A 15,124-nucleotide genomic window follows, 5' to 3' on the forward strand; every position below is an offset into this window, starting at 1 on the left:
TAATTGAAAAATTCGAGAAGCATTCACCTTATCGAAGCGCTCACGTAAATCATCCCAAACTGATTTTGCACTTGTGGCATATACAATCCCTGTATGTAATTATGGAATTACCGAGCTCATGATCCACCCCTGCACTACAACATTACATCGATCCCATTGATGACTTAAATCTGCTCCAAAATCCTCTTTCTTCCAGGTTCCGTCTACAATTCCCAGCTTGTTCTTTCCAAGCAATTGAATCTTCATTGCCCTGCTCCATACAAAGTAATTATCAGATCCTGATAGCTGCATTGGTATTATCGAAGCTCCAGTAGTGTCAGACGGATGAAGAAACAAAGCATGATTATGATCAAACTTGGCCATTGTTGATCTTTAACCCAGGATAAACTGAAATCACAATTGTGATCAATGCTCTGATACCACGATGAAACTCACAGATGATGAAGGTAGAGAGAAAAGAAGAAGAAGATTTTTTATTCTAGAGAGTTCAAAAACAAATGTTTACAGTACATGCTTATTTATACACCTTTACACAGCCTATTGTTTATTCTAACTAACTAACAGATTGTCTAACTAACTAACTGTACAATTACTGATCTACCCCTAACAATTATACTACTCATTCAAGTAATTCCTTGTATTTCATCAAAAATAAGACGAATGAAGCAAAGACTAATAACAACATTGGTTGCATGATTGATTAATTGAGATTTAAGAACTCTCTTGAGGATTAATGTGAAGATGATTACAAAGCATTAGGGGAGAATGTCTGTATTTATAATGTGTGAGTTCTTGCTAATTTAAATGTTTTTCCTGTAATGTTGGTATTTTTTATCTTTTTGCCTTTTTGGGCATGAGATGGATGATTTTTATCTTATTTATATTTTCCTATTTTGGGCTTGAATGTATTTGGATAAATTTTTAATTTAATGCATGTCCACATAAGGACTGACTCCATATGGAATTAAAGTTAATTATAGAATTACATGCATTATACAAAATTGATTTTCCTAGTGTCCTTTTTACTATATGTCCAAAAGTATAGATTAAATTTGTTTTACTGCATTCACAATTTAACATATAATAGTAAATATATTCATATATTTATCGATACACAAGTGTATGGATCTAGAGGCATAGTCTTATGTATATTAATTTTTATAATTTAATTACTAAGAAAATAAGCAAAAGTAAAACTTTTAGTTTATTTACAAATAAATTCTAATAAATAACCTATAATATATAGAAAAAATATTATGATTTTGGTAGATAAAGATATTAATAACCTATTATGGAAAAAAAAGTATAACATTTACTATTTGAGAAATATCGTTACACCAATAATGAAAAAATATGATTTATAGCAAAAAAGGAAGTCCAAGGCATAGATTTTTATGCCAGAACTTACGCTTTTATGCTTTGAGCTTATGCCCCAAATTCAAGGGCTTACTCCCAATGGGTCTACGTCTTCAATTTGTGCTTCAAAACGTTTTTGGTACGTTCAGTCTTGAGACTCGCCTAAAAACATTTTTGAAAACACTATATGCAACTAATATAATTTTGTGTATATATTGTTTGAACAATTAAGAAAGTATATAACGACTTGAAAATAATATTAATTGATCAATATTGTGATGAATTGCGTATAATTAAGAAAATTGCGTAATTTGTAAAAATTAACTTGTAACTGTAAAAATATGTCTGAAAAATAGTGGGAACTGTATGTAATGCTTTCCCAACTCATTATGGATTTCCTGATAGAGTTTTGTCAGAAATTATTTTTTTGGTGCTTCGAGACACTAGATCAATGGGCTAATACACACATAAAATCAAGTATGTCGCGTAATTTCTAAAAGTGAGCTCTAAAATGCGAAAAAATGCCTGAAAAATGATGAGATTGTATGTAATACTTTTCCAACTCATTACAGAAGTCCTCATAATTTGATTTAGAAAATATTTTTGGGTGCTTCAAGGTGTAGATCCATGGGCTAATACACACAAAAATCAAGAAAGCCGTGTAAAACCTAAAGTGTGCTCATAATTGCAAAAATATGACGAGATTGTACGTAATGCTTCCCAACTCATCGCAGATGTCCTTGCAAAGTCTTTTCAAAAAAATTTGGGTGTTTCAACGTGTCAGATCCATGATCTGATACACACGAAAAACTATAAAAAAAAAAGTCATGAAATTTGGCTCATAAATGCGAAAATATACCTAGAAAATGGTGGACTATACATAATGCTTCTCCAACTCATTTCGGAGGTCCTCATAAAGTTTTTATAAACTATTTTTGGGTGATACGAGGTGTCAGGTCCATTGGCTTACATATAGAAAACAAAGAAAGTCGCGTAATTTTTTAAAGTTGGCTCGTAAATGCGAAAGTATGCCTAAAAATGGTGGAATTATATGCAATGTTTCCCAACTCATTACGAAAATTTTTTATAAAGTTTTTCTTCAAAAAGTTTTGGGTGCTCCGAGATACCAATCCCACTAGCTAATACACACACGAAAAAATACGCGTCATTATGAAAGTCCTCATGAAAAAATTTCAAACATAAATATTTGAAAGTTCCGAGGCGTCAGACTCATGGGATATCAAGTTCATTTAGTATATTTAATATGCGTGTATACAACAAAAATACTAAAGATGATGCTTTATCAAAGTTTTCAATATTTGCACTTTGCAGTATAACGAGAATTCTTTTAGGAGAAAATGTGACAGCTTTAACTCTTCAAAGAAAATTAACTACGCATATAAAATTTAACATATTTGGAAAAAAAAAACTTTTTACGATTAACATTAAAAAGTTTTTCTTGCTCCCAAAATCTAACTATTGGAAAGTATATAATGTAATGTAGTTAGAATTTCGACTATTTTTTAATTCGTGGCTATAATCTTATAAATTTTAAATTTAAAATTCGTATATGTTTAACCTAGTTATTTGTATACGATTTATGAAAAGGATCATATTAAATTATTACATTTGTATATTGACAAGCGAAATATACAAATGAAGTTATGAAAAGTCCCTAGACGGATAAACATAGAATTAGTATATAATTACCATGTTTGTGTATTCACAAGCAAAATATACAAAATGTAGCCTCCATTTGCATATATTCACCTTGTTTGTATATTTGCAAACGATATATATGAACATGTAAGTGAAATATACAAATCATAACCTTCATATTAAACGAAATTATAACTATAAAGCACAATTACCAAAATAATAGCTATAGATCCTTATTATGTCATTATCTTTGTTATTTATGAAATTTACTCGATAACTATCTCATGGATTTTCTTCCTTAAAAATTGTAATGTTGGCCCATGGGGCATCTTCGACCCGCTTAAGGCTTATTGGTTAGCGCTTCGGAAGCCCTTTTAGATGAAGGGTTGAATTGGGTTTGGACCAACCGTTTTCATTTGAACTTTTAGCTATATGTTTGTGTTGGTCTTTAATTTTTGTCCCTCGGAATAAATATTTTTTTGGTGGGGTTCGCATTATACTATGGAGATTTTAAAAAATTATTACAAAAGGGAAATTTGTTCCTAACAAATCTCTAATACTCCCTCCATTTCATATTAATAGAATTTTTCAGACATTTTTTATTTTTCAAATTAACTTAATTGTTCAGTTTTCAAAACTACTTGTAGAGTGGTCTTTCAATTTTACTCATCATTTGGATTTTTAATGTGATAACTTCAATAAATTTGACAACAATTAATAAGGATAAAAATAAAAAATTATGTTCAATTTATATTTTAAATATACTTTTTTTAAAAAAAGAAAACACCTCAATTCAATTAATATGAAACGGAGGGATTATGAATTTTCAAATCAAGCATTATACTATTTACTATTTTATATCTATTTTCTCATTTTATTAAGAATCATTCGCCTCACTACATTAAGATGACTTGGAATTAGTATGATTGATATAATAAAAGTACTTCTATTTTCTTTTATTTTTTATAATGTGTAAATTAAATATGAACGATTAAAAATAAATGGAGAAAATAAAATAATTCAATTTGTATTTCTGGTCAATTACCAAGATCAACTTTGGAGATCCCACTGATCATAACTCATAAATGGATTTGGAATAATCAATGTACATTTCACACTAATTTCATAGTATTAAAAATTTAATTATATTTTATTTTTATTTCTTTTCAACTTTGATGATCCCACTGATACAACATAAGATGTAATGATTCCATACATTGATATGTTTCGATACATTGTAAAACAAAAATTATATTCTTTTTAAATGATAATTTTTTTAAAAAAAATAATAGTAAAATAAATAATGTATTTAGATAATTTTTTCTTAATTAATTACCTACTCATATTAAAATAGGTAGTCAGTCCTTATTTATAGCATGCACTAATAATTATAACTAAATACTTTTGCTAAATAAGGCAACAAAATTAGAAAGATCCACCATCTCATGCGAAAGAGGTAAAAATATATAAATATTCCTATTGTAAATAATTTCTAACTTTTTACTTTTACTTGTTATTTTTATTAAACTAAAAAAGCAAAGAAAAATCATATTTTTGTTTGATAACTATAACTTTGTTTAACCAGAAAAGAATATTAACTTATTAGAATGATGGACGTCTTGAATTATATTTTTAGCGAGCCGCATTTCATCAATGTCTTAAAAAAATATAGTAAGTAAATATGTTTGTGATTCTATCCATCAATGAAAATAAATAATAAATTTACTATATCAATTACTGTTTTCTTAGTGTATTCAAAATTTAACAAGTAAATCTGAACAAAGAAAGTAAAACAAAAATCCACCTTGTCATGCCAAAATGAAAATTAGCAAGATAATTAAATAAAGATCCACCTTTAATAGTAAAATATATATTTTTATGTTATTTTAGTACAAGGATTATTCACACATAATTAAAAATATTTACCATCTGTTTTAGTACACAAAATATTAATTCATCACATCACCCATATAAATATGACCATTTCTCATTATTTGTCAATCAAAACTAGAAAGCTCTTAATATATTTATATTATATCAATTATGCAGCATCTTTGCGTCTTGTTATTTCTCTTTGCTTGTGTAACTTTAAGATCTGGTACGTTTTTAACTGATTAAACTAAAAATAGTCGATATATATATATATAATATATATAATTATATACTAATCCAATTTTTTTTCTTCAAAAAAGGTGTTGAAGGAATTGGTGTAAACTATGGGTTTCTAGGAGACAATCTGCCACCACCAACACAGGTGATCAATTTATTGAAATCCATAAACATTCAAAAAACCCGAATTTTCGATCCGAACCCGGCCGTGTTGAAAGCACTAGAAGGTTCTGGAATTTCTGTAATTCTTGGTACTAGGAATGAAGATCTGCAACCACTTGCAAGTGATTTAAATTTTGCGACAAATTGGGTTATTACTAACGTCGTTCCACATGTTTCATCCGTAAATTTTGCATATATCTCTGCGGGTAATGAAGTAATACCCGGACAATTAGCTAGTTTCGTACTAGGAGCTATACAAAATTTGGATTCAGCGCTCAAAGCGCTTAACCTGAATATACCTGTAACGACAACAGTGTCGTTACAGGTATTGGGTACCTCGTATCCCCCTTCGCAAGGGGTGTTCACCGAGGAATCCATTCAATTTTTGCGACCAATTGCGCAATTTTTAGCTACAAAAGAGTATCCGTTATTGGCTGATGTGTATCCTTATTTTGCGTACGCTTCAAGTCCTGAACACATTCAGTTAGACTATGCACTTGTTAAAAACACGGCTGACAATGTTATTGACGGAGATTTAAGATACAGTAACTTGTTCGATGCAATGGTGGACGCTCTGTATGCTGCATTGGAGAAAGTTGGACAAGCAGGTTTAGGTGTTGTGATTTCGGAAACAGGATGGCCGAGTGGTGGCGATGTTTATGCAACTATTGATAATGCTCAAACCTATGTTAACAATTTGATTGCACATGTTGCATCTGGGAAAGGGACTCCTAGGAAGCCTGGAAAAGTTGTGGAGACGTATATATTTGCGCTGTTTAACGAGAATCAAAAGCCTGTTGGTACTGAACAGAACTTTGGTTTGTTTTACCCTAATATGACTGAAGTGTATCACGTCAATTTAACGCCAATGAAGAAGTAATGAATGAAAGTATATGTAGAGCATAGATCTTAATTGGTTACTCGGATTATGAGTACTTTGGTGTTTGTAATCTTTGTATTTACTTATGTTTTCGATGTACCGATCCTCCAAAAGTAATAAAGACACTTTTCACTAGTTACAATTTTATGGCTTGGAAACTTTGTATTAGCAAAGCATGCAATAATATATGTATTTTCTATATTATTGATCTGTGGGAAGAACTCCGTTGACCACTCCTTCGAAGAGCTATGAGGTTGATGTTGGAGCTTTCTCCAATTTGTCGAATGCTTGTTGAATAGATTTCTTCATCCCTCTAGAATGTCATGTCCATTTATAGTTGTAGGGGGTGGACAACGGTGCATATGATTGGCCAAATGATGTCATTTTGATACTTGGCATGTTGTGATTGATTCTTGCACTTGACTGGGGCTAACACCTCATTTAGACAAGTGACACCGCCTTGTTGGTCTTGGATACATAGTCGCTGTGACACGTGACATAGGTTTGGGTTTCAAGGTGAAATGAACCTTTGATTTGAATTTAATAAGATAGACTTATTTATTAAAATCCAAATTAATTATTCAGCCCAAATAAACATAAATTTAATTCAAATTTTGTACAAATTTGAATTAATACAATTTATGTGTCTACAGAGATCAAACTTGATGCTCGATAAATTTTGATTGATCCTCTCTTCCAATCTCTACCTGTAACATTAATTTGGATATCCAATAGTTTTTACTCCACAACATCCCTTGGCAACACAATTAACTTACCTTTTGTATATTTTTATATCTGATAGAAAAAGTAAATAATAAATGTGTCGTTTTTCTCCAAAGTATACAAAATAATCATATATATTGGATAATATAAGAGTCCTGACTCCTGATAAATACTTCAAATGATAAACAGCAAGTTGGTGTCATGCGTCCAAAAACTTACTGACTTAATACAATTTATATATAAAGTAAATCTTCTATATAAACACAACAAAGGGTCCATAGCTCAGTGGTAGAGCATTTGACTGCAGATCAAGAGGTCACCGGTTCGAACCCGGTTGGGCCCTTTTTTCTAATTTTGTTTTTCGATTTTATGCATATGCCCTTAGGCTTCATAATTAATCCAAATTTATTATATGTGAATTTATTTCAATACTAAATTTGAAGTTAAAATATATACAAGAAGTTCACATTTAGAAATCTATAATATTTAATGTATATTATATTTTAATACATAAATATAATTTAATCAGAAATTATTAAGTTCTCATGAATTCAGAAAGTAAACATGGACCTTCGTCCCGACTAATTATAGGACTATGGTAAAATACTTTTAGACATATTCTATATCACCAATGATACGCTATGCTAAACAATTACTTATTATAGAGTGGTTTCTTAGTTTTCCTTTTTTTCTTTCTTTGATAGGTAGGAATTAACGAGTCTAACAAGGGTGTCAAATGGATGGGTTGGGTTGAAACTGGAGATATTATAAAATGAGTTGAAATAGAAATCGGGTTGAGTCTTGACCCACCCAGTTTACTTTGGGCTCAAATGAGTTGGGTTCAAATGGGCTAAAAAACGGATTGGGTCTTGACCCGTCCAATTTGATTCGATTAATCTCAATAATTTTAACATAATGATATTTAACTTTTATAATTAGAATTCGAATTCTCGGTCAAGATTTTTCTTAACAAAAAGTAACAAATGGATAAACAAGTCCTAAAAATGTTAAATAGATAACAATTTCATACCTTTATTTAATATAGGAACATATATTAGTAAAGAATTTTAAAACGAATTGAAACTAAAGATTTAATTGAGCTCAATTGAGTTACCTGTGTTTGAGTTCATTTTTGACGCCTCCAATTCTAACATAACTAATAGGAAAAACTTTACTAAGCTTGAACTTGTTGATCCTTTGTGAAGCTCGAGGTGGTCAACTATTCAACTTACAATGAGAAGTAGAATTAGAACAAGACTAGGTCAAAATAGTTGCAAGCAAATTAAAAGAATTATATTCTAGTTCATAATATGAAGCCATGAAGGTATTCTAAGCACATAGTTTTTTTAAAGTTCATTCTAATAAAGATGACATTTTTAAAAGTAAAAAGTTAATTTTATACTCCGTACATATGTTATGACATTTACTTTAAGGTAACAAAATTATTATTTTTATGGGACAATTTTCTTCTTTGATAATTGTCACCTTCCAACAATATCTACCTAGTAATTCTATTTATCAAAACTAGGTAACAAATATCATCAAATAATTATACTCTATCGTGTTTTAAATCACAATTTCTTTTATAAAAAATATTTCTATTTTAATTTTGATTCAAACTATGTTAGATTAGTGAGTTAAATGTGCTCATGAATCATCAACTTTTTTCCTTAAGGTAACAAAATTATTATTTTTATGGGACAGTTTTCTTCTATGATAACTGTCACCTTCCAACAACAACATGTACCAAGTAATTTTATCCATCAAAACTAGGTAACAAATATTATCAAATAATTACACTCTATCATGTTTTAGATCATAATTTTATTTATAAAAAAATATTTCTATTTTAATTCTGATTCAAACTATGTTAGATCAGTGAGTTAAATGTTCTCATGAATCATCAACTTTTTTCACGTGATTCTTTCCTTGAACTTCTACTAGTGGTCGGAGAAATAATTGACAAAAAAAAATTGATTGGTTGAATAGATTCAAATTTCCACGTAATTCAATTCGAATAATAGCATATGGATCACATATTCAACAGTAATTTTGAGAAAAGTGAAAGATACCTAAAACAAATGTAAGGTGGGAACCTTAGTAACATGAAGTAGTTGAAGAAAATCAATGGTCTCCACTTAGCTTTTACTATTATCGTACCAAAAAAAGAAAACATTAAGACCCCATTTGTACTAAATCAAGGAGACATCTAGTGTGAGCATGTTATCGAAAAGATCATGGGAGATATGTTTTCTTTTTCATCTAGAGGATGTGACGTTATTCGATCCATGACATAATTTGAAATTACATATTTAAATCGAGTCTAAGTAAATCATTAAAATAATTCTCGAAGAAAAAATATATTGATAAAAACAAACATGTTTACGCCTCAAGCGGAATAGTGGCCCTACAAAGCGAATTTTAAGTGTGCTATTATTGGTACTAATTATTTAATAAAACAAATTAAACAAGATTAATTTTTGATATGTTGTATCACTTGTATCCTATATATTTCTGATAATTAAAGAAACATATAACTTAAACCCATAAATGAAGGATTAAAACATGCTTAAAACGATTTTGATCATTAGAGAAACATAGCCAAAAAAAAAAAAACTTAGTTCTCTTCTATTCACCCTTCATCGATATATATGATATCAAAAAAACATGTATCTGATATCATATATGCACTAATATATTCAAGAAATAAGAAGATATACAGTTCAGGTACATGTATTCAGTATCAATTATGTCATGATACATTCATTTGAACTTTTGCCTTTTGTTGATGTTTATTATTTACTCCATTATAAATAACTTTTTCACATAGCATAATGTTTAAAAGTCATATCAGGATATAAATTCAGTTTCTAATGAACTTATGCACAACCACTAGGCATAAGTTAAATTTCCAAAAAATAAAAATTATTAACCAACTCATTTGAAGGTTAAAAGGTAAGATTAATATTTATACTATCAGATAACGAAATTTACACTTGTTCATTTATTAATTATGATGGTTCACTAGGACCTTTTTCCTCCTCTATTTTATGCTTACGCGTAGGGATCTGGCTAGACCCCTACAAATAAAAGTTAATCTATTTTCGAAAACAAAACATACAATTTTATGTCCTATTATAGCTTCTTCTTTCTTTTCTTTTTTCGAAAAAAGAGGTCCCCCAAATTTAAGGGCCTAAGCACCTATTGTATTTCTAAAGAAGTTATGTCTCGCCACTGAACATAAGTTTGATTGCTAAAAACAAAAATCATTGACTAATTCATTTGAAGGGCAAAACGTGTGGCCAATATTTCATATTATTAAATAACAAAACTTACACTTGTTCACTAACTATGATGGTTTGCCGGACCCTTTTTCCTCTTCTCTCTTTTGCTCACTCGAAGGGTCTAGACCCCCACAAATAAAAGCCAATTCACTTGGAAGACGAAACATACAATTTTATGTCCTATTATAATTTTCTTTTGAATGAGGTCCCTCTAATTTAGGGGTTTACACACCTGTAGTGTTTTTAAAGAACTTATGCGTGGCCCATAGGCATAAGTTTTAATGGCTAAAACAAAAATTATTGACCAATTGAAGGGCAAATGTGAGGTCAATGTTCCATACTATTATCTGATAGTAAAATTTATACTTATTCACTAATTATAACGATTTATGAAGATCACTTTTGTTTTTCCTTTTTTTGCTCACCTAGAAGGGTGTCTAGACCCCCACAAATAAAGGTCAATCCATTTAGAAACAAACATACAATTTTATATCCTATTATAACCTTTTTTTTTCTTTTTTAAGAATTTAGGGCCTAAGCACCTGTTGTGTTTCTAAGGAACTTATGTTTGGCTATAGGCCCACATTTAATTACAAAAAATAAAAATTATAAATCAACTCATTTGAAGGGTAATAGGTGAGGCCAGTACTCATCGTAATCTTTTTTGTCTTTCTTTTTTGCTCACTCGAAAGGATCTAGACTCCCACAAATTAAAGCTAGTCCATTGTAGAAGATAAAATATACAATTTATGTCTTATTATAGCTCTTTTAAAAAAAATAAAAAACGAGACCCCTTAAATTTAGAACATAAAAACATGTTTGATTATTTTTTTTACCCTATATGTACAGTAAGATTCTTCTAATTGTTATGAGTGGACAGTGAGAACTCAATAACATGATCAAAGTAAGTGGAAATTAAAGAGCCACACCCTTATAATAAATAACTATGAAATAACAGGCACCCCACCTTAGCTGTTTGATAGCTCCTCTTCCCTGCTGCATTTATGAATTCTCCTTATAATATTCTACATCTAATTAATCAATAAATTTTTTCGTACATCGAATAAAATTTTAAGTTTATGAATTCTAAATTTAATATTAATAATGTAAAGGCTAAATATTAATAATATAAAGTATAAGAAAAAAATTCAATTCATCTGAATTTAATATGATTTAACATTGTAGCTTCTAGCGTCATGCTCACGAATCACGATACGCCGAAAGTCATTGTAGTTAGACTTGGTGCATGGTTAGTTTTTTTTTTCTAGATAAGAGGGGGTTGTTCAAGTGGTGATGGAGGTTTTTAATTATAAAGTTGTACTGGTTGGTACGTGAATTTGAATCATCAAGCAAATAAAAAGAAATAATGAGGAATATATTACTTACATTCTATAATTAATTAACACCTTATCTTATTTAGAGGAGAGGAAAATAATGTTCACTACATTAAAGGAAAGTATAACATTTCTCTAATAAGCTATGTACTATTTTAAGAGAATTTTGAACTTATAATACAACTATCGACTTCCTAGAAAGATCCTACTTATAATTAAGCATATAAGTTTGCATTAACATTTAAGTATTTGTTTGATTCGAATAGGTATAAATCATTAAGATCTTAAACAAAAATTTAAAATCAGGTACTTTGTGTGGGTAATTTTGATCAATACACTATCTATATCCCGGACCACTATTACTAAACACTTCTATTATCATAATAATTGTCATCATTGTCAACCACCATATATCGTCGAGAACCATTAACCATCATCATTATCAATCACTATTGCGAGTCTTTGTCACACTACCACTTGTATCGTTATAATTAATCACTGCCACCATCACCTACGTCACCGTTGTCTCCACCATTGCTATCACTTGTGGTCAATCCATATTACTATCTTCACCGTCAACTAGCATTGTCGTCAATTATCATCAACACATCGTCAATCACCACACGTATATATTCTTCATTTGCCACCACCAATGTTCCTATCTGCAAATGTTAACCAACTCCATCATTACAACCACCACCATCATTACCAACCACCAAAATCGTGCCACCCACAACAACATAAATTATCACTACCACTATTACTAGCCGCCAACACCAACCATCTTTGACATCACTAACAAAAAACTTTTTATTAAATAATAGTTTCATTTTGTTAAATTTATATATTATTACTAATATTTATTTTATTTTTAAAACTTGAATTGTATATTTATTATCTTCATAAATAAATTATACACATTCAGATGTTAGAAAATAAATAATCTCAATCGTTCAGTGTTCGAATCAAAAGATAACACTCAAATATCTCCTAAAATTATTCTCAAAATTAGTTATCTGTTATCCCTCCTACCAAACGAGTCCCAAAAAGTATATTAAAATCAAAAGAGTCCAACAACCTTTGATTCCACCAACACACCAAAAGCATGAATAGTACTATTCAAACAAATATAGAACCTTTTCCCCCCTTATAAATATAAAACCTCACCAAATGAAACCACAACCTTTCTACGTCAATATGCAATTAATTCATAGTGCTGGTGGATTATTCCAAAGGGATCGCATTGATCCTGTGTTCCAAATTAATTAACCATGGGACTATGGGATCATGCGATCTCTTCGGAATTCTCCACAATATTGGCTCTAATTAAATTAACAACTGATCGAGAATCTAGTATCAGTAAATTCAAAATGAGTATATATAGTTCGAATCGAACTCCTTACGCAAATACTCTGAGGTGAGATTAATTTCATAATTCCTTTCTCTTGAGCAATTATATGTGTACTATTGTTATTTTGTGTAATCTAATTAAAAACTATTCCTCCTATTTCTTTTCACTTTTTTCTAATAAAAAAATCACATATGGTATTCTATTTTCAAAAGTTCTATAATTTTGAACTTTGACTACTTTGCTGTTCATCATCGTTTTTCTTAAAATAATCTTAGCCTTGTACAATTCCATATTTTTTTATTTTTTTTAAACATAAATTAACTTATATATACAAATTTTTATACTACTCATCTTTTATTGTTATAGAAGATAGTTTATATATGTGCAACTTGATTTTATTTACAATCATAATAATATTGTCAGAATTCTTAACAATAGCTTCATACTTTTTTGATATTTTCTTTTTAAATTTTTCCCAAGTTTTTTTTAGTCGTCTCACAAACAATGATTTTAGAAAAAATCGAATCCGCAACTGAATTTTGATTTGCAGTTTTGTCTTCTCGTTTTTTGATTTTTTAATCCGAATGAGATTTAATTTGAGTAAAGATAGAATTTCGAGGGAGAGGTGGTAAGACTATTATCTTCCATTAGTCAAAGAGGTGATTGTTTTTCAACCTGATTATTTTTTTGATTTTTACGTAAAAAAAATATCACGCACTGTCATATGACTTATAATTTTACGTTTATCGATTTTTGATAATATATAGGGCAAAATTATAAGGAAAAAATGAAAGTCAAATCGGTAAAAAAGAGATTGGGTCTATCGCGTAAATCTAAAAAAAATGAGAAAGTTTAAAAAAAGAATCGCCTCCAAAAACTGCTCGAGGAATAATCTACGGCCATTTAAAGTTTCACTAAATATGACTTTAAATGGGTACTTGTAAAAATTTAAACTTCAAATGGACATAACACGCGCATCCAATGTCCAATAGAGCAGATTTGCTTGTCATTATTTTTGGTTAAAAATTGATTTAAAAAAGTGTGTGTAAGATCAAGTAAGCTATTGATACCACTGTTAGGTATTAAAATTAAAATTTTGGATATTTAATTTTACTACATGAAGTATATTCACTTTAATACAATGGGCAGATCTGTGTAGAACTAAGGGGGGTGTAACACCACCTAGTGTTGTCAGGTGAAATTTTGTATACACATGTATATTTGTATGTATATTTATAGGGAAATGTATAAATATTAAGTCTTGCACCCTTATAATTTATAATTAGCCTTATTGTGAAAGTGGTTAAAACTCAAGTTTATTATCTTAAGGATGCAAGTTTGAATCCTGTTGTGAATTGTATTTTCTTAAAACTTTTTTTTTTATCATGCAACTAATTAACGAATTTATTGTAAAAGTATGTGTGAATAAATTGATTAGGATCCTAAACCTCTCGTAAATAAGATCTTTAACTAAACCAACAATACAAAACTAAATTATGCATACAATTTTCACACTCACAAATCATAAATTTTAAATTTATCTTTATAACGCTCATCAAGTACGATAATATTATCCTCTCGTGGTCCTTCACCTTGCTTCTAATTAGTAAAGTAATGATTGTACTCTTGTTGGAATTAATCTCCTCATTATCATTAATTTTGATTTTGTGTCCTTACTAATTTTGTAATCCTTATACATTGTCAGTATTAGTGACTAGTAAAAAAAAAACTCTATAATTCAACTTCAGAAAGTAGAAAAAAAATCGACATTATGAGACTAGTTTTTGATTATAAAATTTTAAAATTATTTTTTTAACATCCATAATCAATTCAAAAAAAAAAAAAAGGTCAAAAATTAATTTTGCAATAATATTATTAATTAGTGAAACTCATTGGTATTTGATTTTCTTAAAAAATAAATTAATTGAAGGAACCAACCTCGAAGATTGGTAATGATCTAAATGAATTGAGGTGTTTAAATAAAACCTCGTAAAGTTTGAGGTCATGATGTCAAAGGGAGATAAATAAGATGTCTTTTAGGCTATTTGTATTTAAAATTATGTGATGTAATATTATTAGTTTTGATGACGATAATTGAGAAAGAATTTTTTTTAAATATATCTACCATGAAATTAAAAATGTAAGGTCAATCAATAAAAAATAAATAAAAAAAAGTCAATCAATATCAAATTATTTGTAGTCAAACTAATAAATCTATAGAACAAAATTATGTCACCTCAATAAATTATAATAATTTAATATAATT

The 15,124-nt window shown here is 29.2% G+C and overlaps 1 protein-coding gene and 2 non-coding genes across 3 annotated transcripts; all 3 read left to right on the top strand.

Annotated features, from left to right (window-relative positions):
- The first annotated feature begins 5,025 nt into the window (after positions 1-5,025).
- LOC101243964 (putative glucan endo-1,3-beta-glucosidase GVI) lies at positions 5,026-6,308 on the top strand. The gene is made up of 2 exons (XM_004234405.5): positions 5,026-5,113; positions 5,208-6,308. The coding sequence occupies exons 1-2, from the start codon at positions 5,059-5,061 to the stop codon at positions 6,164-6,166; spliced, it is 1,014 nt and encodes a 337-aa protein (XP_004234453.1). The 5' UTR covers positions 5,026-5,058; the 3' UTR covers positions 6,167-6,308.
- Positions 6,309-7,160: 852 nt separating this feature from the next.
- TRNAC-GCA (transfer RNA cysteine (anticodon GCA)) lies at positions 7,161-7,232 on the top strand. The gene has a single exon. It is a non-coding gene; the product is annotated as a tRNA-Cys (tRNA).
- Positions 7,233-12,730: 5,498 nt separating this feature from the next.
- MIR393 (microRNA MIR393) lies at positions 12,731-12,817 on the top strand. Its single transcript, NR_161761.1, has one exon. It is a non-coding gene; the product is annotated as a microRNA MIR393 (primary transcript).
- Positions 12,818-15,124: the final 2,307 nt, after the last annotated feature.

Source organism: Solanum lycopersicum, chromosome 3, assembly GCF_036512215.1.
Source record: "Solanum lycopersicum chromosome 3, SLM_r2.1".
Lineage (NCBI taxonomy): Eukaryota > Viridiplantae > Streptophyta > Magnoliopsida > Solanales > Solanaceae > Solanum > Solanum lycopersicum.

What these genes read in the sequence shown, in the direction of transcription:
- LOC101243964 (XM_004234405.5), top strand. Translation starts at nt 5,059, where the DNA reads ATGCAGCATCTTTGCGTCTTGTTATTTCTCTTTGCTTGTGTAACTTTA. An exon ending in TTGTGTAACTTTAAGATCTG is followed by an intron (nt 5,114 to 5,207) that starts GTACGTTTTTAA and finishes TCTTCAAAAAAG; the next exon opens with GTGTTGAAGGAATTGGTGTA.